Source organism: Manihot esculenta, chromosome 2 (genome assembly GCF_001659605.2).
Source record: "Manihot esculenta cultivar AM560-2 chromosome 2, M.esculenta_v8, whole genome shotgun sequence".
Lineage (NCBI taxonomy): Eukaryota > Viridiplantae > Streptophyta > Magnoliopsida > Malpighiales > Euphorbiaceae > Manihot > Manihot esculenta.
The window spans coordinates 6918765-6940039 of record NC_035162.2 but is presented as its reverse complement, the minus strand read 5'-3'; the positions used below and the strand labels follow the sequence as shown (position 1 = coordinate 6940039).

Genomic DNA, 21275 nt, shown 5'->3' with positions numbered 1-21275 from the left:
TCCATTAAAATTATTCTTATCGTTGGTGAGTTTTTTAGTATATATTAGATATTAATAAATAAATTTATAATCATTAAAATCAATTAATCTATAATTTTAAAAAATATTTTTCTGAAATTACGAGAGTATATTTTGTTTGTTATCCTAATCTTTTACTTTTCTAATTAATAGATATAGTTTAATAGGAATTATAAAAAAAACAACTTATTAATCTTAAAATAAAAATCAAATGGTCTAATAAATTATATATAATATCATCTATTTCTGTTAATTTTTAATATATATATATATATATATATATATATATATATATATATATTATATGTTGAGAATGGTTGAAAAATGAGAATTACATTATATTATATTTTTCACATTAAAAAGATAAAAGTGAGAGAGAAGTCGAGAACCACAGAAAATGGTGCCCTTGTGTTGTTCCCTTGCTCCATTACCAACTGCCATTTCCAAGTTCATCTCCCACCAAACTTACCTCTCCATGCTAGACCAAAATTGCAATACCATGAAAGACCTCCAAAAACTTCATGCCCAGCTCATTAAAACTGGTCTAGCCAAACACCCTATTGCCGCTAGCCGGCTGTTAGCCTTTTGCGCCTCTTCGGCCGGCGACATCAACTATGCTTACTTAGTCTTTACCCAAATTCAAAACCCAAATCTCTTCATATGGAATACCATCATTAGAGGCTTCTCTCAGAGCTCTACTCCTCAAATTGCTATCTTTTTGTTCATGGACATGTTGCTCACTTCGCCAATTCAACCTCAAAGACTGACCTTTCCTTCAGTTTTTAAGGCTTATGCTCAACTTAATCTTGCTTCTGAAGGAGCTCAGCTTCATGGTAGGGTGATCAAAATGAAACTTGATAATGATCCCTTTATTCGAAACACTATCTTGAATATGTATGCCAATAGTGGATTCCTGAGTGAGGCACGAAAGGTGTTTGCTGGAGGTATAGATTTTGATGTTGTTGCTTGGAATATAATGATTATGGCACTCGCTAAATGGGGATTGATTGATGAATCAAGAAGATTATTTGATAACATGTTATCGAGGAATACGATTTCTTGGAATTCAATGATTAGTGGGTACGTGAGAAATGGTAGATTCATTGAGGCATTGGAGATGTTTCGTAAAATGCAAGAAGAAAGTATTAAGCCTAGTGAGTTTACAATGGTGAGCTTGTTAAATGCTTGTGCTTGCTTAGGAGCAATTAGGCAAGGAGAATGGATCCATGATTATATGGTAAAGAACAAGTTTGAATTGAATGCTATTGTTGTTACAGCAATTATAGACATGTACTCCAAGTGTGGAAGCATTAATGACGCTCTTCAAGTGTTCAAGAGTGCACCCAAGAAAGGATTATCATGTTGGAACGCAACTATTTTAGGTCTAGCAATGAATGGTCAAGACAATGAAGCAATCCAATTATTTTCAGTGCTTGAGTCTACAAATTTGAAACCAGATCATGTCAGTTTTATAGGTGTCTTGACAGCTTGTAATCATTCTGGCTTGGTGGACAAAGCCAAGGATTATTTCCTCTTAATGAAAGAGAAATATAAGGTCAAACCATCAATAAAACATTACAGTTGTATGGTCGATGTGTTAGGCCGAGTAGGACTCCTAGAAGAGGCTGAAGAGCTCATAAGAAATATGCCTATGGATCCAGATGCCATCATATGGGGATCTTTACTCTGGTCTTGTTGCAAGCATGGAAATATAGAGATGGCAAATCGAGTAGCAAAGCATTTGATAGAGTTAGATTCAAGTGAAAGTTCAAGTTTTGTACTAATGGCTAATGTCTATGCTGCCTCTAGTCATTTTGAGGAAGCAATAGAGCAAAGGCTTTCAATGAAAGAAAAGCAGATAGAGAAGGAACCTGGATGTAGTTTAATTGAAGTAAATGGAGAAGTTCATGAATTTGTAGCAGGTGGAAGGCTGCATCCAAAAGCCAAAGAAATCTACCATGTATTGGATGCTCTGAAACTGATAATAAAGGAAACAGAATAGATTCTGAAACTGATAATTGTTGGAGAGACATAATACAAGTACTTTCTGCAGAACAACAATTTTGATTAAATGGTTATAAATATTAAATATGTTTGCATGGGTTTCTATGCTAAAGGCCATAACAATGCTTAACGACAGTGAGACCCATTTTGAAGTGCTTATACTATGATTTGCAGCTAAACAAGTTAGGATTTCGTCATTGTTCGTCCTGGTGCCCACGAGTATATTTCTGGTGGCAACGTACCATTGGTGAGCAAATTTTGTGGTACGCCATAGAGATCTGAAATATCCAGGTGATGGTGGTGGTGATGACGACCATTTTGATAATGTTGATTCTGCACGATTGTAGCACTTTCATCCTCATCCAATGGCAAACGATCGAAAGTAGCATTCATGAAAGATGTCGCCATGATCACAACAGGGCCAGATGCAATGAGTGCGCCAACTACTCCCCCACCAACTACCTGTCCTTGAGCCCCTGCCAAATAAATAGTTAGCCCTGCAATTCCTGGTGGAGCAGGCGGTGGCAATATTGATCCAAGCAATGAGAGTATCTCGAATCGGCCATGAAGTGTCACAATGGCACCAGATGAAGTTGGCTGTCGTAAGGTGACATTGGCTACACAACCACTTCCACTAAGTACACAGATTCCACGTTGTTTCCTCCTTGCAAAGTTAACTAAACTCTCACTCACATCACAGCCTGAGGTGACCTCCATTGCATGAGCCCTTAATGCATTTGCACTATCTCGAGTCACAATAATTGGTGGCTTTGGCTTATTTTTTGAGCCTGCAGGCCTCCCACGAGGTCGCTTGATGGTCTGCCCTGCAGGTGCCTGCGAAACAAATGACTCTGCCTTTGGCAACTTAGGAGCGGTGAGGATTGCCTCTATGCTCGATTGATGGTAATTACCCTTGTCTGATTCCTGGTTGGGATCCATGATGCTTTTGGATCCAACAGAAGGGACTGTTAAATCTGCACCTCCAGCCATTTAATAATGACCAAGTTCACATGAACTGCGTTCTGACATCAGAGCTTAAGTACTAGATATTCTGCTAATAATTATATTGCAAGAAACCAAAAGAATGAACGGGATTAGGAGAAGGTTAAGTAGAAACAACCTTGTTAATTACTGTAGTTTATGCATCATTCCCACTGCCTACTTTCCAACTGATATTTCCCTCATGTTAATTCCTCGTTTAAATATATTCTGCTAAGGTAAAATTGTAATTCAAATTAGATTCAGCTACTTCTCTAAAAAATATAATAAAACAACTATAAGTAATCAAAACGTATCCCGGGACAGCCAAAAAAATGGATGATCCGTGTTGCTACATTAAAAGACCAAGATGATTGTGTGTAGTCTTTTTTAATTTTTTTTTTTTTAAATCAAAATGCTTTTTGAAAATGAAGGAATTCACATTGGCAAGCTACTCATCTAAACCGTGCCCCAATACGAAAAAAAGATATAATACAATATTGAGGCATGGGACAGAGCCACACTCATCTCTTTTAGGTGTGTACAATTAGAGCCAGACTCATGACTACCATAACATTCTAATTAAACAGTGAACCGACCTAATTTGCCTCTTTCAAACTCAGCTACTGAAAAGGACCAAAAAGAGACTCAGGAGCCGTGCAACCGAAGTTGAAGAAATGGATTTGATGACCTGCGACCATTACCAGATATGCCGCCAGAATGGTTGAAATTGCTCGGATGGACCTTGAGAACTTCTAAAAGCTGAATCACCAAGGCTTTTCAGCTGTTCATCTTGTGATATTGTTTGTTGAGAATGATAAACATTTATGCAACCTAGAGCACCATAATTCTGTGAGCGCTGTTGATCTTGATGAGTAGATCGCAGCTGGCTTTGTCTTTGTAAGCAGTAATATCCATTTTCTGTAACAGTCGAAGATGTTCTAGAACCACGTCCATAATCCTACAAAGAAAAGTTTTTTTCGTAAAGGACTGGCATGCAACAGTATAAAATGAACGTTAATGCAAAACCAGAGAGAATCCTACTTCCTTTACCTGTTGAAGCATAGTAAAATTATTTTCCTCCTCGCACTGACCGCGTAGAAAATCATTATAGTCAACTGCATACCCACCAAGGGTAGTGGGTAAATCATTCAGAGATCTCTCAGAAAAATTGGCAGGATTCCCCAAAACTACGTTAGGGATAGTTGATAAATCATTTAGAAACCTCCCAGACAAGTTGATGGGATTCCCCAAACCTTCATAACTGCAAATATTTGCACTAGACAGAGGCAAGCTACTCCTAGGTAAAACCTCTTTTGATGGTTGAAGGTTATACTTCATTCTTGCCCGGGGATCACGAAATACACTGCTATGTTGATATGCTTGCTGCAAAGCAGATGGAGTGCAGGGATATGTTTGACAAACAGCAGAGTAGCCAGAGGAAGACCGAGGGTAAGAATGTGCCACCAGATGCCGGGGAAGCACCAGACCTGCACCGAAACCCACACCGGGCATAGTAGATGAGTATGAGTCCGGTAAAGAAAAGGCACCAGAATTTAGAATCTGCAAAATTACAAACAAAGAAAAAGAAAATCAAAATTTTTAATACTTAAAAAGAACAGGATCAGTAATCTATCATTTAGGCAGTAAAATATTATCACATGACTCAACATTAAATTTTGCTGTTTTAGCGATAGGAGTTTATAGAAATCAAAAAGCATTATGATAAACATATTCAGTTTGGGTTATGCATAAAAACAATTTCAAACATTTAAAAGGAAGAATCTTTGTAATGTCTACTTTTTGTTTCACCTACTTTCTCTCTCATAATAAGCAACACCTTTAAAATGCATGTTCATCTATCCCTGGAACACGGTCATTGACCCCAAAGTACAGCGATATTGTATCATCTACTGGCAATTCAACCATTCCCATGACAAAGGTATGTAATAAATGAGTCATTGACCCCGAAGTACAGTGATATTGTATCATCTACTGGCAATTCAACCATTCCCATGACAAAGGTATGTAATAAATGATCTATTGAACTTTGGTGACTTGTAACATGCACGATGAATCTCTCACAGATTGGACAGCTGATGCCAACAAATCAACAGGTACAGACATTGAACTTGCTTGCTGCAACAGAAAGTGCACCATATTAAATGATGCAACATCCCTTAATTGATAAGGCGTTGAACCCTGACTAAATCAAGTTCCACTTTCTATATTGGACCTATATCCTAAAATCTGTAAGTATTATGCACAAAGAATCTTGCAAGCACTCACAATCAGACATCTGAATCTGCACTATTCTTATTCATATGACATCCATAATCAACGAAAGAACCTATTCTCAGAAAATTCATTCTTTTTGAAACTAGTTCACCAGCATAGCTAATATTATTACCAGTTCACAATGAAGAGGAGGGATATCTGAGGCATGAGGGCTTATCATAACAGGCCATGGAGTAGTGGGCTCTTGGATATTTTTGAAACAAGAGTCTGGTACAGATTTCTCAGATGTAAAATCATGCCCATTATTGAACTCATGAATATTTTCCCTTGTCAACTCTGGCTGTAATGATGTAGACAAGTTATGATCCCTAACATGTGCAGTTAATTGATGTGCATCAGAAATGAGTCCAACCTGCTTACTGCATAGGGACTCACCAAAGTACCCTGAATTTCTGCACACAAGAAATAAAAATACTATGAACAACAATACAATCTGTAACGTAAGACAGGAACTGTGCTGAAGTATTCATGCCTAGTGTCCAAGCAAACAGAAGATGACCCATCAATTACTGCAGGCACCTCCTTCAAGTTACTTTTTGAGGGTTTTGAGGCCAATGGCCCAGAAATTTTAGCATGCACACCAGAATTAAATGTACCAAAACTCAAATGTGGGCAGTCAGCAGCTGAGGCTCGCATATCATTTGGAAACACCACTGGATGGTCATCCTCTGGTAGCAGCACTAATTTGGACTCTTTCTCCAGACTCAGCTGCTGCAAACCAGAATTAAATGTACCAAAACTCAAATGTTGGCAGTCAGCAGCTGAGGCTCGCATATCATTTGGAAACACCAATGGATGATCATCCTCTGGTAGCAGCACTAATTTGGACTCTTTCTCCAGACTTAGCTGCTTCAAGTTTGCAGCAGTTGATGATACTTTTCCATTCAGAAGTACAGAGCCATTTGCAAAAGATGAACGAGAGCAGCTTTCTCTACCTAAAATTGGGGGATAAGAAAATAAGAACGAATGGTAAGGACCATGCTGTAAACAGAACATAAATTAGTTCATGTAAAATAACAACATATTTTCAGAGATGAAACCATGATAAGGTGAAAGTTAACCATCACAGAAGCAAAACTGTATAATGTTTGATATGGCATTGCACACATTCATATTGCAGCTGTCAATTCTATAGTTCTTCTAAGAATAAACAACCACTCTTAGCATAAAACAAATAAGATTGAAGTTACCTTCATCATTCATGCAGATGGAGAATCAAATTAAACAAAATTCGAATCTAGATTTTAGCTTACATTCCTCTCTGATAATTTGACCACCTCAGATTGGCAATTTTTTTAGGCAATTTAATACCAATATTAAACAAAGTGAGATTGATCAGGACCTCGTCCAACACCAGAAGTAATTGAACTATTTATGATAGATGATCCACTCACCAGATTCCTGCTGCTCAATCACAGGCCATTTGTCATCAAAATTGTGCTGGCTGGTAGTGGTGGTGCCAGATTGATAAGCAGACTTTGACAGATTAGCAGGATGTGAACATTGCAGATCTTGGTGTAGTTCTAGTGGAGCGGGAGATGGTGAAGAATCATGGGAAGGTTTAAGAAAACTATCCAATGAGTCTCTTGCATCCATATCTTCAAGTGTATTAGATGTCTCCGCTGCCACAGATGAACCCTGGACATGTGGCCTACCCATCTTAACAATGTCAGCCATAGAAACATGCCCACGAGGACCACTATCCAAAGCAGCCAGCGATCTGCCAGAAGTTTGTTCAGATGACAAGATGGAACCACCAGTTCCAAAAGTTTGTCTTCCATTATCAACATTGAAAGACCTGCCAAAGCAAAAATTCCAGGTCAATCAAAATGAATACAACGGATTCAATAATAAATAAATAAATAAACCCAAAGGCGGTAATAAGATTGAACACTTTTATGTCATCAATTACTTGCACAGGTTGAATGTTAACTAAACAAACAAACAAGCACGGAGAGAAAATTCTATCCTTCTCAGAAGTTGAAGAAGTTTCATCATATCAACTAAGGTGGCAGAAAGCTACTTGCCCCAGCACATAACTTTGAGCCAAATAAATTCCCAGGCAAATTAACTTTTCACTTCATGGTAAAAGAAGGAATTCTTACTCCTCTGTTGATAATCTCAAAATGCTGGTTTAAAATGGCAATTCTGAACCATGCACAACTTAAAGAGCGATGAAAAGAAACATTAGACTAGAGAGAGGGAGGACCTAGGCACTTAAAACATGATCAAAGTAGATTACAAGCTTATTTCCTTCTCAGCTTATGTGATCAAATTTGTTCTTTTCCCCCATTCTCTTCAAATGCTTGCATCACTTATACATACACTGACATCTAAATAACATGATCAAAGCAGAGACCTAGACATTTAAATACCTAATTTACTAGTCAGATTTTTTCTGACCTCAAATGAGCAAGAAAACAGGGCTAGAAACATTTGTAAATTTATTGTCTTTCACTACCATTGAGAAAAGCACCCTCTCAAATGCATTAATTAGAGGCCATTGAAAAATTGTTTGCAAGTTAAAATTGAAATACCTTAATTATAAGAATTCCAAAAAAAGCTAAACAACAGCTACAAATCGCTTTTTCTAACATCTTAAGAAGCTTTTTTTCCCAAAAGTAGGTCTCAGCCTTAATCCCAAGTGGGCCCATAAAATTATTTGAAAAATGTAATAATTAGTTAAAAAAACAACGAAAATATCTAGAATACATCCATTTGCATGTTCACATGCATGCATGTAATACCATGTTACTCTTCAGATTGGAGTAATGCACTAAATTGGAAAGATCCCTAGCTATATAAAAAGCTGAAAATCTAGACCAATGGGCATCTTTGGACCACAAACGACAAAAGAAAGGCAGGTGGGGAGAGTTTACCTTTGGAAATGTCCACCAGCAAGGAAAAAAAAACAACAAATAAACAAATTTAACAACAGAGGCACTTCATTCTTTAGAAATGTTGTATTATAGATGAGACAACTAATGTTCTGATGCTTATGCTAGAGTACAAAATTTTTTTTTACCTACTAAATTAAAATGCAACATTTTAAATTACAGATGATTTCGTAGTTGTTTTACTTCATTGTTTAGCATACCATTTTATTATCAGACAATTTCCTTTCTAAAGAAATTTAAATGACCTATGTAGGATTTGCACCGAATTTGTTCAATAGCAAAGAGGCTAAGTAAAATTAAAAACGATTGAAAGCATGCAGAAATTATAACCAAGTGAATTATCTGTATTTCTCCTTAGGTTTATTCTAGAATTTTAAAATAGAGATATTATGTTAGAGACATAGAGATGAAAAGCAACATGGTTTTCATATTAGAACTGACATGTGAATGGAAGGCTGCTTGTTTGTAGTTTTCACATGATAAGTAAGGTGATGAGTTATAGAAGAAGCAACAGACAGATTCCCTCTCATAGATGCGGAGTTCTCCTTAGGTTTATTCTAGAAGTTTCAAAAATAGATTCATGTTAACAAGTACAGATGAAAATCAACATGGTTTTCTTATTAGAACTAACCTATAAAGTGAAGGCGGCTCTTTTGTAGTTTTCACATGATAAGTCAAAGGTGATGAAGAAGTTATAGAAGAAGCAACGGACAGATTCCCTCTCATAGATTCAACTTTACCAACGTCGTCTGCCAGGAGGATAAAAGTTCATGTAGTAAGAATATGCAACAACGAAGTCCAACTCAAAATCACAACTCCATTGACCAAAAAAGTGTTTCACATTTACTGTAAGAACACACCATTGTAGCTGATTTGAGATGATGCATGATCGACATTATATTCGGCATCAGCTTTAACTCCATGATAACCATTATTACTACCCCAAGCCCTTGATTCTTGCGTCTCTTTCATCTGTAGGAAACAAATTTATATTATTTAATTAAGAAAGTATAAAAGAATGAAATGGACAGAAACCTTATCTATCGTACAGGAGATATAGTAAGAATAGCATGACCGTCACTCATCTAGATTCTAGAACAATTAATCCCCTTCCAAAATCGGGTTCAGATATATCAAAAGGCACTTACTTGAAAATGGAAAGAAAAACAAAAAAAAAAAAAAGGAGGAAAAATATAACTAAGCGGTTGTTCTTAAAGAGTGTACCTCTTTTCTTCTTTCACGTTTGCTCTTCACTTCATGAAAAATATCTACACGATTTAAAAATACTACTTAAATTGCTACGATAATTAAGGCGAAATTGGCAAAGCTTCAGCGTGGGGACAGAACTGACACAACCAACTAAAGAAAAAGTGGCAAAATATTTCAACTACAAAAGAAATACATCTAAAATAATTGAATTAGCAAAGAACTAGACGCCTTTGGCCGTAAGAAAAACTACTAGTCCAGAGTTGGATGCACAAATGTGGAATAATAAACCGTAAAAGTTTTTCTTTATTTGTTTATGACTTTCTGCAATCTTTCCTCGCTATCAGACAGAAAATTGTTTTATTAATAACAAGAGGAATTACAAAATCAAAATCTTCTAAAAGGCCAAACAATCCTTACAAAAAATGCTACATTACGTTGTTCCGCAGTTTTCTTGGAAAACAAACAACACGTATGTACAAAGAAGAGCAATTTTTTTCTCTCAGAAAATTAATACCGAAAGGCAAATGAAATCTCCGAAACGAAAAAAGAAAACAAAATTCCTCGTTTGTCTAACAAAAATAAATACAAGAAGAAGAAGAAAAAGAAGGAGGAGAAGGAACCTTGAGAAAGGAGTCTCTGAACGGTGTCATAAGGGTCCATGTGACAGTTACGAAGGGCAGAGTAGATTTCATCGTTCGTATATTTATGGTTAAGAATTTCTCTCAAACTCTGGACAATCTTCTTCATCCCAGGAGGTATCTGCGATCGATTCGCGTTACTCTCGCTTTGGCTGCCCATCGCGGGTAACTTCAAAACAAAAGAATAGATTTTGTGCTCCCTCCTTTCGGATGATTTTCTTTCTTTCCAGCATTTTATACGGCGGGATCAGTACGTGCCAAGTCTTTGGGTCCTGCTTTTATTACACAACTGTAACTTTCAGTTTCCTACTACGTAGGTCCCACGCTAAATTCTTTTAGATTTTATCCAATCCGATACGAAGCCCAAATTTTATAGGCCCACTGCTTTGCCTTTTACCAATCTGATGCCTTGTGGGAACAAGTAGTACATATTTTTTTTTTGGAATTAAGGAGTTAATGTTTGACGGTTTTTTCAAGTTTTAAAACTTCAGATTTGATGGGTTGAATAGACGCATGTGTCTATGGAGAGAAGAGCTAAGGCACAGTCAAGTGAACTTACATCGAAAAAATTATATGAGAGACTCATCTGTTTATATCTTGGGCGTCTAAAAGTTTCCTAGAATAGGGAGTTTGATCTCTCTCTCTCTCTTTACAACCCAAATTACCAAATCAATAAATTTTGCAACGCCTAAGTCCAGTTAAATGCAAAATCACTAAAGAGCCGCTACAGAAACTTATTACATTATCTTAAAACTTACATATGGACATGTTAAATTATAGCTATATCAATTTAGACTAAAAAATCGGCATGCCCTCGAACTAAAAAGGAGGGTAACGTTCTGCTCATGCCTGATACAAGCAGCACAAATTCTTCTCCATACAGTAATAACACAAGAATGAAAACCTGGCATACTGGATAGTTTAACGAATACCGTCAACAGGTTTACGATTTTGTACCCAAAATTGCTTGCAAGTTCACCTGAATATGGCTGTATGAGTGTTCCATATTCCAAGATAAGCTCTCTCTTGGAAATATCAGACTCCTCCTTTGTCTTGGCAATTCTTCAAAGGCAAATCCATCATCCAGATTCCTTCTGAGCTTTTGTATTCTTGTCTACAGCTTTCTTTCTTTCTTTTTTTTTTTTTTCAATTTGTCTAAAGCTTTCACCTACTCCGGGCACTGCAAGTCCCCATAAACATTAAAAATTGTTACTCTATTGCACCAAGATTCTTACAAATAAAACAACTACAAAGAAAGAAAAAAATACACACACATGCATGCAAAATTGACAGATTCAAAGCACCGAGGTAAATTTCACCTACTATCCTTGAATTTAGGGCGCTGTACTAACACTGGTAAAGTCTTTACCTCGCTTGAACATAACAGAATAAGGTAGGTGATACTTACAAGCTTCCTTGAAATTGACAAGCATTTCATCTGAGTAGAAAATCGTTTTTTAAAAGTTAGCTCCAGAAGTGTTCAACAAGATATAATGCACTGAAGTCAGGCACCAAATCTAATGAAAAGAATTGCCTAACATGGAAAGCTAATTTAACTTGAAAGGGAACAATAGTGGTAGGATAGCATAGTCTAATTAAGTGTAGTTTGAGATGATCTTTTAGCATAAAAAAGGCAACAGATAATGTGTTTCATCTCCATATAATAACTTACTAAATTTAGTACACAATAACAATAATAACAATATAACAACCATAGTGATATGGTCCAAATATAGAAGATTAATTGTGATACACCAAAAACAGAAAACAAAAATAGCATAAATATAAACCATAATTCCTCAAGTAACAAACTAGACAATTCCAAACAAGTGGAGAGAGACAGCAAAAGAAAAGGAGGGAAAGACAAGACATAATCTTCAACTTGATCTCTACCATTCAGCGAGATTTCCACCTCAAGTGGACTGAACTTCAACAATGTTTAATCAATATATCATAAAACTTAAGTGACCACACTGAAATCAGGTGATAATTATTGTTACTGTCATTGAAATTTATGATACAAATTGAACTTGAATGTGCTGAAAAAAATAATATATATATATATATATATAGCAACCAGCAATGAGATTAAGCCCCCTCGCAAATGGCAGAGCTATTTCTTATAAAAAAAAAATAAATACACAAAAAAGACAATCTCCCCTGTGCTAGGCGACATTTTTCTCTGTAGGTATATCATACTTTCTCCTCCACCACCCTCACAATAGGGTGAGGAGGATTCATAAGAATCAGCAGGGGAAGTCCTAGTCACCTACTTGAAATATAGCATTAAAGTGAGATTCACGCATTGATGAATATTCCTCAGAACTTTTTTCTTCATTTTTCAAAATAAAGGCATTACTTTAGCTCTCTTAGCTATGAGTTTCCCACAAATATCAGAACGAATTATCAGTTTTACCCATGCTTGCGCACCATTAATTGAATGACTATTGGCACAAATACTTTAAAGTAATTTTGTGCTCACCATGACTAGGAGTTTAATTTTGCTAACTCACACAGAGAAAATGATAGAGTTGAATTTGAAACATGATATCAACCTCACACCAACACACCATCACAAACTTGAGGCAAGGCCCAAGCACAAGAAATTTGAATAACTGATGTTAAGGCCAAGCATTTGATACAGGTGTCATAAGTGACATGAATATACTACCCTCACTAGAATAAAATGGATTCTTAACAGGGTTCAAGTGCAATAGCAGAAATACAGACACCCAGTTCAAAATTGAAATGCAGTAAATCTACTCCAAGTATTAGTAATGTGAAGCAATAGACCACATAGGCCTTTACCTAATGCATTTCACCAAAGCATGTTCCTTGAAGCATGTACATCTAGTATTTTTACTGTTGATTTCAAATGATCTATTGAATTACAGATAACAAAGATACATGTATTGAATATATCACAGAGTTGCAAGAGACTTAGAACTTCAAAGATCAAAACATAAGCATATAGGATGATTATTGACATTTTCATCATAAATTTCTACATAGTTTAAGAGATTGGATTCCAGATGACCTCCCAAATGGATGTGTTATAAGATGCTTTCAGTTGAAAGTTGAAACCTTTGCGAATATAAATGATGGAAGATTTAAAAGAAGTAGAGAAACATACCAATTCCACAGTTCAGATAGACTTTTCCAGCTCACATGGAATTACTCAATGCAGTAGTCAGTAGCCACCCTGCTAGTATTGGTAGAAGACATAAACTGGCAATTTAATCTCCATAATATTATTTTACAGGTTGACAAAGGAACAAATAAAAATACACATACGCAGAGAAACGCAAAATTACCAAAGGGACTAACATCAAGTTATACCTGAGAATAATTTTTGGTCTAGTTCACATATTTTGGATTCATCCAGCCACCATCATTTACAGAAGTAGTTACTTTTGAAACTGTACCTTCCTGGCTTTTAGAATACCGCGCTCTAAAGCAGACATTGTGCGAGTATCAGGCAGTATCCCCTTTAGTGACATTTGATCAAGAAGGTTTACAGCCTTATCCACATCTCCCCTGTTACAAAGTCCGGAGAGAAGAGCTGTGTAAGTTACTGTATCAGGCTCTAATCCTCTCTCAATCATTTCATCAAAGAGGCATACAGCATCCTGAAGGTTATCTGCCTTGCAATGTCCATCAATCAGGACAGTATAACAAATGACATCAGGTCTGATCCCCGTATTCTTCATTTCTGTCCAAACAGATGAAGCATCAAACATGTCTTTATTGCTTCCCTTAGGACTGGCTTGGGAACGCACCTTCCTTATATATGCTTTCTGATGAGCATCGAGCAAAACTGTAAAAGTAACCAGATCAGGTTTAATTCCTCTTCGTTTCATATCATGAAAAAGATCACGGGCTTCCTGCAAGCAATTCATCCTGCAGTAACCATTCATCATAATTGTGTAGGTGAAGATGTCAGGAGTCAACCCTTTTGCAGACATGATGTCAAAAACTGACTCTGCATTTTTCACATCCCCAATCCGACACAGAGTAGCAATGATTCTACTGTACATAACTTTGCTAGGTACGACATTTAAATCCAACATTTTCTTTAGCAGCATGAGAATTCTATCATTATCACCTTCCACACACAGGTTTTTGATAAGATTGTAGCAGCAACTTTTCTTCACTATATGTCCCTGTCCTGAAAGTTTAATGAAAAGCTTGTAAGCCTCTCTAGTATGGCTGGCTTTACAGTATCCATTAATCATGGCAGCATAATTATCTAAACTCTTATCCTTTATACAATTAAAAAATGCTTCAGCTTCTTTCACTCTCCCTCCTTCACATAAACTTTCAATTACTACATTATGTGTAATAGTACTAGGTTTCAGATCCTGCGTTTCCATATGATCCAAAAGGTTAAGTGCCTCAGTTGCAAGGCCTTGTCTACAAAATCCACTAGCAAGTACATTGTAAGTGATAATATCTGGCTTCAAACCCTTCTCTATCATTTCCTCAAATACCTTGCATGCATCAACCAGATTTCCGTGGCAACAATACCCATTAATTAGAGTCGTATAATGCATAATATCCATATCCATTTGCTTGACCTTCATTTCATCTAGCAATGCTACAGCTTCTTCTAGTTTTCCCAGTTTGCACAAAGCATCAACTGCAATGTTGTAGGAAACCTCATCTAGAAATATACCTAAGTTCTTAAATTCATTAAATTGATCCAACACTTCAGAATGCATGCCCATTTCACACAAGCATTGAAGAATTGAACCAACAGCCACACAAAATATTTCGACACCCTTAGACATCATGTCATTGAGGAGAGCATATGCTTTTAGCAATCTCCCACCCTTGCACAACCCACAAATCAGTGCATTGTAGCAATACATATTTGGAACTAACCCTTCTTTTTCCATGTCAAGTAAGACTCCTTCTGCTTTGTCCAATTTCATCTCATTGCAAAAGCCACGAATTGCAACTGCATAAACATATATATCAAAGGGGATGTTGGCTGCTTTCCATGCTTGAAGCACCTGATAGCCCAAGTCCGACTTCTGATTCACACAAAGTCCTTCTATATAAGCTGTGTAAGCAAAATAAATGGTGGTAGCACCATCTTCCTCAATATCCGTAAAGACATCCGCAGCCTCTTCTAAACTACCCTTAATGCAAAATGCCTTTATCACAGTGGCATAGGTGTAATCATTAGGGCTCAAACCCATCCTCTTCAACTGTTTGTAAATGGCCAAAGCCATATCGATTTTACCATTCTGAATCAATTTGTTCATAAGAACGTTACAGGTGAATATATGGGGCACGAATCCACGCCTACCCATTTGGAACAAAGCATCAATAGCCTCATTAAACATACCAGCACTAACATAGGACTTAATCAAGGCATCATATACTTTAAAAAGAAATGATGAGTGTTGTTTAGCGTCATCAGCAACCCCTTCACTGAGCGTATCAAGCAAACGTGAAACATCAAAAGAAGCACCATTACCATTGCGAGAATCCAGAATAAGATCAGAGAAAATTAAATGGAGGTTCCTGTCGAGACCCCCATAACAGAGAATTCTAATAACGGCAGCATATGAAGAGACGTCATGTTGGAAGCCCAAGTCCTTCAATTTGCAAAAGAAGGAGAAAGCACGATCCGGCTGTTCCTTAAGGCTGTATAAGATATCAACAGCCTCGAATGAATCCAGATGTTGTAGCTGGTCGCCGTCGATGTCGCTATCGGCGGTGGTTGAATTACCGATCAAGGGAGCAATTGAGAAAGATTTGGAATTGAAGGGAAGAACTGGAATAGAGATGGGTTTAGGGGTCAGGAGTTTTCTGTTAAGATTAAACACTGACCTGAAAGACGAAACCCACATGGAAGTTGAGAGCTTTTCATAGAAGCAGATGAAGATGAGGAGAGCTTTTCATGCATAACTAGAGAGAAGGAGAGCTAGGGTTTTTTAAAGGTTTTGACTTTTGACCAAAGAGAGTATTTGTCATTGTTTATGAACTCATCCCTGTATTTTTAATAATAACATTAAAGTCCCTACAAATCAAACTTTTAACGCGTTTGGCTATTAAGTTATCATAAAAATATTAACTTACCCTCTTTCAAAATCACTTTTCTTCCTCTCAGCCATCCAATAGCGGTGGCTCTTTCCATTTTTCATACGTATTAATAAAAATATTTTTTTTATTAATTTTTTAATTATATTTTTTATAAATACATTAAATTTTATTAAATATTAATTTAGAAAAATAATTTAAAATTATTTTAAAAATAAAATAAAACTAAATACGAGTATAATAACCAATTTATGCCATTTTCTCTTATGTTTGCTCTTATGCCATTTTCTTTTTCTGCAACTATGCCCTAACTGAATTTGATAAATTTTTCTTATTGTTATTGCGTTCAAATTTGTCAATTTCTATCTGAACAAATTATGCTTAATTAATTATAATTTAATTAAAAGATAATTATAAATTTAAATATACAATTATGCTTAATTAATTATAATTTAATTAAAGGATAATTATAAAAAATTATCATCTGATTTAACATTTTTTTAAATACAATTCTATAATTTAATTCGTTAATAAAATAAACTTTTTTTCTAACACCATTAATAAATCTTTATATAACTTTAAAAATTAAATAAAAATAATTTATAATTAAAGTAAATTACATTTCAATCATTAAAATTTTTTATAAAAAAATATAATTTAATCCACAAATCTCTAAATTTTATTTTATAATAAAATAATTTCTTTAATTATAATTCATCCTTATATTTTTATAAATTAATTCTAAATAATATAATTACTTACAAATAAGTAATCTTTCATTTTTATTAAATTTAATATCTTATATATTTAACAATAAATTAACAAAATAAAAATTAAAACAAGAATTTTAGCATGCATCTAAATTTCAAACCTAATAAATTTTATTCTTATTTAACTTTTCTCTTATCAATGATTTTTTTATTTAATTAGAAAAAAAGATAAATTTTTTATTTAATTTTATTTTTTCATATATAAAATATTAAAATTTAATAAATAGAAAAATTAATTTGCAAATATAATAGATAAAAATATTGAAATTAATTTTAATTAAAATATAAATTTTAAATTAAAGAACTATTTTATTAATAAATAAAATCAGAAAGACTAAATTTTAAAAAAATAAGGTCTAAAATATATCTTTTACTTAATATTAAGAAGTAAATTATAATTTATGAGTAATATTTAATGGTGATAGAGTAATATTTACCATAGATCTTAAAATCATCCATATTATCCGTGGTGGCAATAGCATTCCTCCTTCACAATTACTGAGAATTCCCCTTAGTTTGGTTTCATGGGTTTGTGCTTACTCCTTGGAGTTCTGTGTTCTTGGGATTTTGGAAGTAGGAAGAAGATGGAGGAGCAAATCTCTGTATTTCATCTATGAATCTTCCTTTAAATTAAAATAGATACAACATTGAAATTCTATCAAATGAATAACTAAGAAAAATTTGAGTTTGATATGGGAAATTCAAATAGACTTCACTTATTCTATCATTAGAAAGAAAAGACTAGAAGAGAACATTCCATTATTCCATCAACTGGAATGACTAATTTCACATGTGTAGTTCTCTTCCATACAAGCTCAAACAGCAGAAAGCACAACTGAACAAAATTAACAATGAACACTCACCTTGGCCCAGATAGAAGAAAGGGCAACAACTCAGTAACTTGTGTTGAGGATGTTGAGATTGATGAATTAGAAATGTTATAGTCTACATTAGGTTCAACTTCTCTAACACCTTCCAAAACTTTCACCACCATTGACATGGAAGGCCTCATTGCATGATCCTTTTGCAAACACCAAGCAGCAACTTTCATCATCTTCAATATTTCTGCTTTGTGCAACTGCATCTCTTCACTGCAATTATAAACTAGATCAAACAATAGATCCTCTTCTGCTTTCTTCTCAAAAAGGCTTATTAGGTACATTTGTTCTTCTGGCTGCGAGTGATCGACGTTTCTTCTTCCACATACGAGTTCTAGGACAACCACCCCAAAGCTATAGACGTCTGCCTTTTCTGTGATTACTGAGCTCAGCCATTCTGGAGCCAAATATCCTGGAGTGCCTCTCATGGTTGTCACAACTTTGCTTTGGTCTCTATCAATCAGTTTAGACAATCCGAAATCTGAGATTTTCGCGTTGAACTTATTGTCTAAGAGAATGTTTTGGGGTTTAATGTCTAAATGGATTATCTTTTGTGTGCAATCTTCATGAAGATAGGTGAGTCCCTTCGCTATGTCGAGGATGATCTTCTTTCTCTGTTGCCAGGAAAGAGCAGATTCATGGGTTTGATGGAAGATCCATTTCTCCAAGGACCCATTAGACATGAACTCGTAAACAAGAAGCCTGTGGGATTTATCAGCACAAAAACCAAGCAGCCTTACCAAGTTCACATGGTGGATGCTGCCAATTGACTCAACCTCAGCCAAGAATGATTTTTTGATTTGGCCTACACCATTGAGACGCTTCACTGCAATTTTGGTGCCATCAATTAGAGTCCCTTCAAAAACTGAACCAAATCCCCCCTCACCTAGAATCTTGGAGAAGTTATCTGTCAAAGCTTTTAAATTTTCGTAGGAAAATCGAGTGGGCATGCCTGGTACTTGATCCAAGTAATCTTCCTCATCTATATCTGCATTTCTTTTCTTCCAAACTAATAACACTATGATTCCAATCACAAGAAACAAACCAGAAACTGTTCCAAGGCTGGACCATAATATAACTGTCGACCGGCTTTTTCTTTTCTGCTGAGGAGCTATAGCTTCTGCAGGTGGGGATGGGGCATTTTGCACCTTCAAGAATACAGTAGAATTATAATGAGTTCTTTCCTTGTCATTGTTTATCAATGAAAATACCTGATTTGGCAAGTAGCAAGAACCTTTGGCAGAATCAGAACCATATCGAAAAATAGCTGCTTTGCAGGAGCAATTCTTAGAACAAGCCTCCTTGCATTTTTCCAAATCCACATTTTGGAGGTCACTGGAAACTGAGAAATATGTTGTATCCCTAAACTCTATAAGACTGTGATTTGGAGAAGCTTGACAAGACAAGGGAGTAATTTCAGAACACCCAATATCAGGACGCCTATCATTTATTTGCTTGAAATAAGTTGTTGTAGGACAACTGCACTGCCCATTGGAGCAAATTCCATAGTTCCCACAAACTGTAGGATAGAAACATTCATACCCTGGAGATGAAAGCAGATCGTCAACTTGTGTCCACCCATCTGTTGTCCACTCGTAAAGTCTCAAATGCCCGTCAGGACCAAACCTCGCATACTGTACTGATGAGGCTTTTGGAATGGGCTTGAAGGTATCTGGCTCACTTGCCTTAGATGAATTGCTGAACAAAGCAAAGCTTCCATTCTGAAGAGTGACATAGGTTGGCTCTCTATTCGTTGTTCTGTCATTAACTCTGGATTCATAGTAGAGCTGAGGTGGACTAGACTCAACCGAAGCAAAAGATCCTTCATCAGTGACAGAAAATGAAAGCAAATTAAGTTGAGTCCAATTTGTCAGAGAAATACTAGGAACAAGTTTCTTCCCTGCCACCAACTTTTGCCCCGGAACCAAAGAATCAGTTGGGTGATCAAAAGATTGCCACACTGTAGCATTATTATGATCAAAAAGCACAAGATTGCCCATATCAGTCAAGTTTAAGCCAGCAACAGATTTGCCACTAGTATTCGTGGACCAAGCCACAGTTCCATCAGCATCTTTTAAGATAAAATCTCCATCTGATGTGAGCTGCAATGTCGAATTGATTCCGACAGGATTGTTTCTGTTGGCAGACCAAACTACTTGAGGGAAACCAATAGCAGGGGACGTTATATATGATACACTATTGGTCTGAACAATGAAAATGGCAAAGAGGTAAGAGTCGCAGGTTCCATTGCAGAAGAAACCGCAAGCAAACCTTGGACCAAAGGTTCCCCTGAGAAGGATGGCTCTAACCATCGATCTATCGGTGAAATTTACAGAATGGGGAAGAGAGGGGCTGTTTGTCCATGAAGTAGAGAGATTTGCAGTTGGGTAATCGAAAGTTTCAGCATTTGGGAAGTAAACATAATGGAGAAGCACAAGAAAGCAAAGGAGAAAGGACCTTGTCCAGGAAAAGCCCATCGAAGAAGACAGGAGAATAGAAGGCGAGGCAGGTTCAAATTAATTAGAAAACTAATGATGTGGGATATACGTTGAGAAGTTTCAATGCTGTTGCCTGTTGTTTTGTTCCTTCCAATTGGCTCCAAGTTGGCTCCAAGTTGGTTCCAAGTAAACGGTCAACCATCATCTACCTTTTTTATCTTCCTCCCCTTCGATCAATAATTCCAATAGTGTGGATCCCGCTTTGTTTTATCCTTACCAAATCCAAGCAAGTAGGACCTCCTTTGCAATAGAAAAACTAATACGAAAAATTTTGATTTTATTTTCCTTTTTCTTTTTTATTATCTCTATTTCACCATGAATTATATTTTTCTTATAAATCATCCACCAATAAGTACTAATAAAATAAGATTAACTTCATAGAAATAAAAGTACTATAAAAATTTCCTATTAATCAAACTTTTAAAGACAAAGAATATTGTCATCTCTCTCCTAATAGTCAAGGTTTAAAAATATATTTCTTTTTAATAATCTCCAAATTTTGGTACAGACTTGACCATATAAGAAATAAATAAAATTTTAGAAAAATATAAATAAAAATAATAATAGCGCGGCCTACTGGCTGAATTAATAAAGCCGCGTATCCGACAAGTACAATGGATATGAATGACTCAACCAGACAGCTATACAGTTGACGAAATCATTATGTTCAAAGAAAGGCCGCCCTCTGTTACTCGATCAAGGGTAGGAAAAAATGATGCACAATCCGCATGCCCCAAATCCAGCAAATCTTTGCATATGCTATTTATCGCGGCTTTTTCATTTTTAAGCCAAAGACCCTTTTTTAGATACTTTTCATACTGTATCCCATAAAGTTATATGTATATATGAAACAAATTTGAATTTTAATTCTTTTCTATTATACTCTACACATTAAAATTTTAATTAACTCATTATTGATCATTCTTAAAACTAATGTATTTTTTTAAAAATATATATTTAAATAGAAGTATATTAATAAACTAAAAAGTAAATAACAATCTCAAAAAAACAACTTGATTTTGAGACGGATAAAAAA

At 35.6% G+C, this 21275-nt stretch overlaps 5 protein-coding genes across 18 annotated transcripts; 1 reads left to right on the top strand and 4 right to left on the bottom strand.

Moving 5' to 3' along the window:
- The first annotated feature begins 352 nt into the window (after positions 1-352).
- LOC110608355 (pentatricopeptide repeat-containing protein At2g42920, chloroplastic) lies at positions 353-2020 on the top strand. The gene has a single exon (XM_021747578.2). The coding sequence runs from the start codon at positions 416-418 to the stop codon at positions 2018-2020; it is 1605 nt and encodes a 534-aa protein (XP_021603270.1). The 5' UTR covers positions 353-415.
- On the bottom strand, positions 1998-3164 carry LOC110608400 (AT-hook motif nuclear-localized protein 16). Its single transcript, XM_021747620.2, has one exon. It carries the CDS (start codon positions 3010-3012, stop codon positions 2206-2208), a length of 807 nt encoding a protein of 268 aa, XP_021603312.1. The 5' UTR covers positions 3013-3164; the 3' UTR covers positions 1998-2205.
- On the bottom strand, positions 3095-10596 carry LOC110608338. 3 transcript variants are annotated; one of them, XR_006349984.1, is made up of 10 exons: positions 10025-10596; positions 9420-9463; positions 9056-9167; positions 8827-8944; positions 6693-7096; positions 5771-6233; positions 5411-5690; positions 4054-4563; positions 3600-3961; positions 3095-3231 (listed from the first exon to the last, which is right to left on the bottom strand). XR_006349984.1 is itself a non-coding variant. In XM_021747561.2 (9 exons), the coding sequence occupies exons 1-9, from the start codon at positions 10200-10202 to the stop codon at positions 3701-3703; spliced, it is 2370 nt and encodes a 789-aa protein (XP_021603253.1). In that variant the 5' UTR covers positions 10203-10596; the 3' UTR covers positions 3375-3700. The 3 variants fall into 3 exon arrangements, 2 of the variants coding, with proteins under 2 accessions (XP_021603253.1, XP_021603263.1); XM_021747561.2 differs by lacking the exon at positions 3095-3231 and having other exon boundaries at positions 3375-3961; XM_021747571.2 differs by lacking the exons at positions 3095-3231; positions 9420-9463 and having other exon boundaries at positions 3375-3961.
- Positions 10597-10745: 149 nt separating this feature from the next.
- LOC110608279 (pentatricopeptide repeat-containing protein At2g26790, mitochondrial) lies at positions 10746-16078 on the bottom strand. Of its 12 annotated transcripts, XM_043954065.1 has the most exons (4): positions 13382-16075; positions 13176-13244; positions 11362-11480; positions 10746-11222 (listed from the first exon to the last, which is right to left on the bottom strand). In XM_043954065.1, exon 1 carries the CDS (start codon positions 15901-15903, stop codon positions 13450-13452), a length of 2454 nt encoding a protein of 817 aa, XP_043810000.1. In that variant the 5' UTR covers positions 15904-16075; the 3' UTR covers positions 10746-11222; positions 11362-11480; positions 13176-13244; positions 13382-13449. The 12 variants fall into 12 exon arrangements, with proteins under 12 accessions (XP_043810000.1, XP_021603222.1, XP_021603246.1 ...); XM_021747530.2 differs by having other exon boundaries at positions 10746-11480; positions 13176-13247; positions 13382-16078; XM_021747554.2 differs by lacking the exon at positions 11362-11480 and having other exon boundaries at positions 13176-13247; positions 13382-16078.
- A 1432-nt stretch (positions 16079-17510) lies between these two features.
- LOC110604825 (G-type lectin S-receptor-like serine/threonine-protein kinase SD2-5) lies at positions 17511-21170 on the bottom strand. Its single transcript, XM_021743134.2, has one exon. It carries the CDS (start codon positions 20216-20218, stop codon positions 17723-17725), a length of 2496 nt encoding a protein of 831 aa, XP_021598826.1. The 5' UTR covers positions 20219-21170; the 3' UTR covers positions 17511-17722.
- Between the last annotated feature and the right edge of the window lie 105 nt (positions 21171-21275).

Coding starts and splice junctions, on each gene's coding strand:
- LOC110608355 (XM_021747578.2), top strand. CDS start 416: ATGGTGCCCTTGTGTTGTTCCCTTGCTCCATTACCAACTGCCATTTCC.
- LOC110608400 (XM_021747620.2), bottom strand. CDS start 3,012: ATGGCTGGAGGTGCAGATTTAACAGTCCCTTCTGTTGGATCCAAAAGC.
- LOC110608338 (XM_021747561.2), bottom strand. CDS start 10,202: ATGGGCAGCCAAAGCGAGAGTAACGCGAATCGATCGCAGATACCTCCT. Junction 6,234..6,692: donor GATTGAGCAGCAGGAATCTG/GTGAGTGGATCA, acceptor CCCCAATTTTAG/GTAGAGAAAGCTGCTCTCGT. Junction 4,564..5,410: donor CTCCTCTTCATTGTGAACTG/GTAATAATATTA, acceptor GTAATTTTGCAG/ATTCTAAATTCTGGTGCCTT.
- LOC110608279 (XM_021747521.2), bottom strand. CDS start 15,903: ATGTGGGTTTCGTCTTTCAGGTCAGTGTTTAATCTTAACAGAAAACTC.
- LOC110604825 (XM_021743134.2), bottom strand. CDS start 20,218: ATGGGCTTTTCCTGGACAAGGTCCTTTCTCCTTTGCTTTCTTGTGCTT.